Below are 7,307 nucleotides of genomic sequence, written 5' to 3'. Positions count from 1 at the left end.
TTCTAGGCAGCTCCTTATGGGGATAGTGATGAAGAGCGAGGATGTGCCTAGCAAGGATAAGTCTTTGACCTTACCAATCCATATTTGACCACATTCACCAGTCATCTTGGATTAGTCTTGTACTAGAATTAGGGTTCCAGTCTGGGTACCACATTTAAGGCAGTGACAAACCAGGGACCACTGAAAGGAAGGCAACCACAGTGAGTACATCAAGGTCTAGGATGCTCATCTGACGGAACTACGATGCCTTAATCTTGAAGACTGAATGAAAGACATCCTTGGGCTGGGCTTGTTCTCGGCAAAGGCCTAGAGGACAGAAGTAGGAGCAAAAGAGGTGAAAGTGGCAGAGAGGCAGGTATAGATTCTACAGAAAGAAAAACTGTTCTAACAGAGCTCCTAATGGAGATGGCTGCCTTCAAAGATAATGAATTCCCTTTCTTTGAAGATCAAGCAATGGTTGGATGGTCATTTGCAGGGCATGTTAGAAGGGAGAGATGAACAGATTAAACCCTTGAATTGAAGAAGCTTCACCTCAAATTTTGGGGTGCTCCTTGCAACTGTGGAATTGGACCACCTTCCAGAGAAATGACAAAGTAGAGCCAAGAACTCATCTGAGTTCTCCCAAATTCCCCTCCAATCAACTTTCAAATAATGCCTCAGAATGAACTCTGGAGTGCAGAACCAATAAAAGGATGAAGCAAAAACACTTTTCCAGCCCAAAGCGATTTAAGACAACAAGGTCTGTCTCCCTGAAATGAGAGTCCAGTATAGGTGGTCTAGCTGAACTAGCAGCAGGCTGCCCCTCCCTGTGTAGACCTTGGGGGCAGCTTAAACAGTAGCAATGAATCCCTGAGTTCTTGGCCCATGAACAGAAATGGGGCTGGACCATTGGTCAGAAGGAAATCACGGGGACACTTTGCTGGCACTGGTACTCTGTTGCATTCCCAATAGGAGTTGTGGTTCATACCCCAAGGATACAGTCCCACTTCCATAGAGTCACAGTCAGAATTACACAGGGTTCAGCTTCTAATTAAAGGAGTAAAGGCTTGGAATTACAACCAAGAATCATCTACTCGACAAAACTGAATATAATCCTTTAGGGCAAAAAAAAAAAAATTAATGAAATAGAGGACTTTCAGTTTCCTGATGAAAAAAACCAGAGCTGAACAGAAAATCTGATTTTCAAATACAAGAATTAAGAGAAACAAAAGGGTAAACAGAAAAGAAAAATCATAAAGAATTCAATAAAATTATGGGGCGGCTAGGTGGCGTAGTGGATAAAGCACTGGCCTTGGAGTCAGGTGTACCTGGGTTCAAATCTGGTCTCAGACACTTAATAATTACCTAGCTGTGTGGCTTTGAGCAAGCCACTTAACCCCATTTGCCTTGCAAAATCCTAAAAAAAAAAAAGAATTCAATAAAATTAAATGGTTTGTGTTCCTACATGGGAGGATGATACCTGTAACAAGAACTTTGTCTTGGGGCAATTAGAAGTAGACCTAGAAGAATTAAGTGTGAATTGACCATGATGGAATGATATTCCCTCCCCCCCCCAAAAAAAACCCAACAAAATTTAAGGGATGCGCTAAGGAGGAAATATAAAGGTCTGGAGAGATCTATTATAATGGAGTGGGGGATCGGGCAATGTTTGAACCTTACTCTGATTAAAATTGGTTCACAGAGGGAATAGCATACTCAACTGGGTATAGAAAATCTATCTTATCTATAGGGAAGTAGGAGAGAAGAGCTATGTTGGGGTAGAACTGATAGGAGATGTAATTATTTTCAGCGTTTCTGGCTATTCTCAGGATTCTGGATAGAGGCAGTAAGATCTATCCCTCCAAAATTACTCTATTTCATCAAATTTCAAACAGAATTGGCTCAAACTTTCTCATAGCCCAAATGGACTTTAAAACTTCTCTACTGATTAAGCAACTGCTCAGCTTCATTCTTTGCTTAACCCATAGAAACTGCTCATCAGACTTTTGCTGTCTTAAATTGCCTTGGGCTGGAAAAGTGTTTTTGCCTCGTCCTTTTATTGGTTCCAAATTTAAGTAGAATTTAGGTGGGAAATAAGAAACTTCTTTCTAGGACTATTTTTTTGAGTCCTGAGTGTTTTGTCAAATTGGTATCAAAGAGTTTATCAGCTTAGTTATTCAGTAACTACAAAGATCACCAAAAAAGAAACTGAACTCTGAGTATTGGAAAAATCGGTGAAAGTCTTTACAAGAGATGATGAAATTTACCACTTCGTTAGAGAAATGAGAGGCTACTGGGACAAAATATTCTATTCCTTGTTAGACAAGATTTCTATACTGAGTGTTTTTCCATTGTCACAAGAGAAAGAGTTCAGTCTCAGGAATATATGTATTGCAGAGACAAAAAACATTTATATACACATACACCTATATACATATACATGTATGTATATTAAAGAAGCAAGCAGATTTTTGCAAGCATATTCAGATGCAGAGAACACTATCTTCCAATCATTTTTGCCCTGATTTATATTATCACTAAAAATTGTAATAAAATTTATAAGGGAATTTTTGTTTTGTTTATTTTTTAAGGGAAAAAAAAGAAAGCTAAGCTTCCTTCTAGGCTTTTAGAAGAATTGACAAGGTCTCCCCTACATCCCTGCTCCCAGGAGCATACTTGTCATATCCTCTGAGGGGTAGAGTGGGGTTCCCTTAAATCTTGAACCACAAAGTCCCAGGAGGTTGAGTATAAAATGCACCTAAACTCCCACCTCACCTGGATGTGTTTTTGGCATCTCTCTTAGCTTGCAGAAATATCTGCTTATTTCAGCCCAGATTGAAGCACCCATCTCAGAAACATCTCCCTGGACCTCATGCCTATAGTCTTGATGGACTTTCTCCCTCCCATTCCCCCCACCCCAAAAGGCAATGAAAGAAGTTGAAAAGAATGAGAAGTGATGAACAGCAGGGAAAATGGGGGGGGGGAACATAAGAAACCCCTAAAATAAGATCTACTCTGAAAAGTGGTTTTTGATGCAGTTCTTTTTTTAATTCCTTTCTTTTTATTATCTGTAAAAGATGACAAAGAAAGTGTATTTGGGCAGAATTGACTCAAACTTTCTCTGAGCCCCAATGAACTTTAAAACTTCTCTACTGATTAAACAACTGCTCAGCTTCACTCTTTGCTTAACCCATAGGGGCTGGTCATCAACCTTTGACCTCAGTACTCCCCTTCCTGGCTCTATGGGCCACCCCCAACCTCCGGGAATTTCAGTCCATGTGAAGGGAATGAATCAGTGCCCAGTCTCCATTTTCTCAGATCTGAAGAGGATGTTGAGCGCCATGCTTTTTCATGGGTCAGACCATGGAGATGGTGGAGGAAGGTAAGAGGAATGTCTCTCACATCTCCTCAGTGGGATTTCTGACTTCTAAATGATGGCTATCTTACCTTGGGACTGATGACAGCCCTAGATTGGTTCATTGGTTCAGAGGATTCCTTTACTTTCTATACACCCAAAGGTCTTTTTGGAAGGTGGGATCCTGAAGAACTTCATCCTGGGAGCGGGAAGCTTTTTCATAGAGTTTCTGAGTATGCGTGGTGGGCTTGTACATGTCCAGCCTGAGAGACCCCTCACTTTACAAATGAAGAGTAGCATAGAAGTCATTTTTATGGAGGAAGTCATTACTACTAGGGTATTCCCTTTGAGAAACTACAAATTTGTCAAGGTTTATCTCTAATATATTCCCTCTCCTCTCCCCTTCTGCTATGTTGTTGGGTTGTTTCAGCCTTCATGACCCCATTTGGGGTTTTCTTGGTAGAGATGCTGGAGTAGTTTGCATTTTCCTTCTCCTGTTTATTTTACCAATGAGGAAACTGATGGAAACAAGGTGAAGTGATTTGCCCAGGTCACCAACTAGTAAGTCTGAGGCCAGATTTGAACTCATGTCTTCCTGATTCTCTATACTATTTTTACCTCGCCATTCTTTTCTGCTACCTTCTCCCAACTCGCAATGCATTCTCCTCTTCTTGTTTCTAGACTCTCATATCTATGTAGTCTTATCATCCCTTGTAATACCCATACAGCAAAGTCCCCACCCTGAAGCTTAGTCAAAGTACCATGCTCATTAAAATTGCCAACCAAAAGGGATCTCTAATTACTGAACTATATAGGGTGAGACATTTTTTAAAAATCTTTTGCCTTCTTTGTACCAACTTCTGAAAGGTTGGATATCTTGTGTGAAGCTTGCAAGTCCTCCCCAGACTCCCTTCCCACTATCAAGGTGTTCCAAGGTAGGGAAAGCTGTGTCAGTTTAGGGGTAGGATGAGTCAGTGGCCAGAATTTTAGAGTTTTCTCTCTAGATCTCAGTACATGTTTACATAATTGGTTCCAATGTTTAGAAGATGCCACTTGGATGATATTGGTCCTCAGAGATTTGAGTTTAAACAGATTCCATAGCAATGTGACCCATGTCTTTTTTGAAGCAAGGTATAAGTTACCAGAATCATAGAAGGAGAAACTGAGATACCAAAAGTCTTGCCAGGATCCCCTAATAAGCTGGAGGCAGAGTTGTGGCATTGATCCCTTGGGCTAGGGCTTCCTCAGCCAGATTCCCCTGTGGTTCTAACCTCTTGCCATTCTCTGATGTCAGCAAGGAAGACCATTTTCTTTTCCCTCTCCATTTTCTGGACTTTCTTCTTCTTCAAATGGCAGAAGTCATTTGACAATACAGTCACCAGCACTCTATCCTGGCTTCCTCTGTGTGTGGCTTTTTTGGAGTCCTTGAGAAGTTGGCATTCCTGAATGAGTCGACATAATAGATATTGGGGGAAGAAAGACTCAAGTTTCACAGTTAAGTTTAAATGACCCAAGAAGTATATTATGAAATGAAATGATGTATGTAAATTATGTTTGTAAATGCTCGATGATGATGATGATGATGATGATGATGATGCAGATGCAGAGCCTAAGGGTCCCTAATCACCAATACTCCAGGTGGTCTAAGAAGCCTGTGATTCAATAGTCTTCTCTCCCCTTCTGAATTGATTGGATCTTGGGCCCCAGGGCCAGTGACAGAGATGAGAGATGTTTCTGCATTTTCTGTTGAACCTTGTGGCAAGTTAAACTACAGAAATAAAGAGTTGTAGAAGACTTTAAGGGAAAGGAAGTGAAAGGTCAACAGAACCCTGGATTGATAGGGAAACCTTGACTTCTCAGATTTATTTGTGTGGCCCATATGACTTTGCCTTTCTATCTTCCCACCTTTCCTATATTAACTGTGCCTGGGATCAGGAACAAATAGAAGGGAGAATGATTAAAGAGATTAAATTACATGGTGCCTTAGAGATGACCTTGAACAGCCTCCCTACCTAGAGTGTCTCTGGGCCACACAGGTCATTTCTCTGATGAGGGTTTATCAGCTCAAAGCACAGGAGTCTTCTTTTTAGACTGCTTTAATTGAGCATAACAATGCTGCCCTTTCATTTCTAGCCTTTGCCCCTGGGTAAGGGCGAGTTTTCTGGGGCTAAGCAGGACAAGTTCTAGCCCCTTTCTCCTATGAAAGTCTTCCAAATAACTGAACTCAGTATCCCATCCTCTCCTCCCTCTGCAGTTTTTGTCCTTTGTTCCCAAAGAAGACATGACATCAAATAAATGAGGTCATGACAAGCCCATAATTTGGATTTAAGTGGGGAGTATTGTGCAAAGACACCCCTTCCCAGTCTGTAGGGTCAGGATGACAGATGTTGGCCCAGAAAGGATGTTCAAGGATCTGAAGAGGGAGAAGGAGTTGTCAGGAATGCAGGGAGAATGATGTAGAGATATCTGAGAAGCAAAGGTCACGAAGTTTAGGAAGTTTGATGGAACATTAATACAGTTTCTGAAATAAAAGGGTAGGAGTTAAGCAAAAAAGGAAGATGGAAGCATGTGTTGAACTCCTTAGCAATAAATTTTAGGCCTGTGGGACTTTTACATAAATTAGGCTTCAAGTGTTCTTCCGAGATCCATTTTTAAATCCAGTTAGGATTTAGTTCTATTCCCTGGGATTAGAGATGATCCAGTTGCTTAATAAGTTCCAAGGCTAAAAAAATCAGAGCCTATTTCTGTTATCTGACCAGAATGTCTGAGAGTGAAGGCACCTTAGCAGCCCAAGAATCCTTTCTACAAGAGACCCCGCTTTGTCTTTGTTTGGACTCTTCTAATGAAAGAGAACAGAGCTCAAGGTATGTCCATCCACTTCTGGATGGGCCATGGTCAGGAAGTTTAATATCTTTAATGGGCAAGGTTTCCAGATTCCTCACCTTTCGGGTCCCCTTCCACTGGACATGCTTCCTTCAGTTCGTCAATGTCTCACCTAGAATATGACACCCTTGAGGTCCAACTGATGGCAATGGATAGAAATCTATAAATGCTTATTGATGAGTACAGTAGGACTTTTTTTTTAAAAACTTGTCCCCACCTAACCTCGGCAAGAAGTATAGGAGCAACTTCCAGGCAGATCACTCTATCTATCCGTATGGGAATGTTGACTTTGTTCTGCTTCTGACCTGGACTCAATTGTTTTTCCTCATATAACTTTCTGCCCCTTCTTCCAAAGCCTCCCCACCAAAGGCTCACCCTATTAATGCCAGTTTTAGTGTCCACCAGATTGGCCTAGCCCACTGTAGCTCAGAACTTCAAAGCTTATTTGGATACCCCCCCATTAATGAATTAACGGAAGGAACTGCTAACAAGGAAATTCCCTTTACCAATGAAGATCCATAGTGGTCTTACAATCTGTAGACCTAAGGAGTTGTTTGGGATACACAGCTGTTATCTATAGATCATCTAGGCTTTGAGGCTCTCTAACCACTATACCACACATAACTAACATTTATGAAGCATCATGTGTTCCAAGCACCATAAAAATCTCTGGGTGTGAACTAAGAAAAAAGAAAGTCTCTTCCCTATGTAATCTGGGAAGACAACACACAAAAGGAAAACTGGAGGGGGGTGAGAATCTAGATACCAGATTCTAGATCCAGATTCTGGAATCTCCTCATGGCAATTTAAGATCTTGGCCTTTTTCAACAGTAAGGGAAACTGGTTGACCCATCCCAGGCTTTTAGTCTACTGAAATCCACACATCCTCATCCTATGCGTCAAGAAGATTCATCTTCCCAAGTTCAAATCCAGCCTCTGATTCTTACTAGCTGTGTGACCCTGGGCAAGTCACTTCACCCTGTTTGCTGCACTTTCCTCTGTAAAATGAGCTGGAGAAGGGGATCACAAAGAGTCAGACACCAGAAGGAATCTTCCTTCTGTATTTGTTCAATAAAAACAAAAATCAAAC

At 41.2% G+C, this 7,307-nt stretch overlaps 1 protein-coding gene across 1 annotated transcript in view; it reads left to right on the top strand.

Moving 5' to 3' along the window:
* Positions 1-3,206: 3,206 nt before the first annotated feature.
* The window catches only part of SERPINC1 (serpin family C member 1), a 28,165-nt gene continuing 24,064 nt past the window's right edge, over positions 3,207-7,307 (top strand). The window contains exon 1 of the mRNA XM_074222070.1: positions 3,207-3,361. Coding sequence (XP_074078171.1) covers positions 3,222-3,361 — 140 coding nt within the window. The 5' untranslated portion in view covers positions 3,207-3,221. The remainder of the gene's footprint in view (positions 3,362-7,307) is intronic.

This window comes from Macrotis lagotis, chromosome 2 (assembly GCF_037893015.1).
Source record: "Macrotis lagotis isolate mMagLag1 chromosome 2, bilby.v1.9.chrom.fasta, whole genome shotgun sequence".
Taxonomy (NCBI): domain Eukaryota; kingdom Metazoa; phylum Chordata; class Mammalia; order Peramelemorphia; family Peramelidae; genus Macrotis; species Macrotis lagotis.
This window is presented reverse-complemented; position numbering and strand designations above follow the sequence as displayed.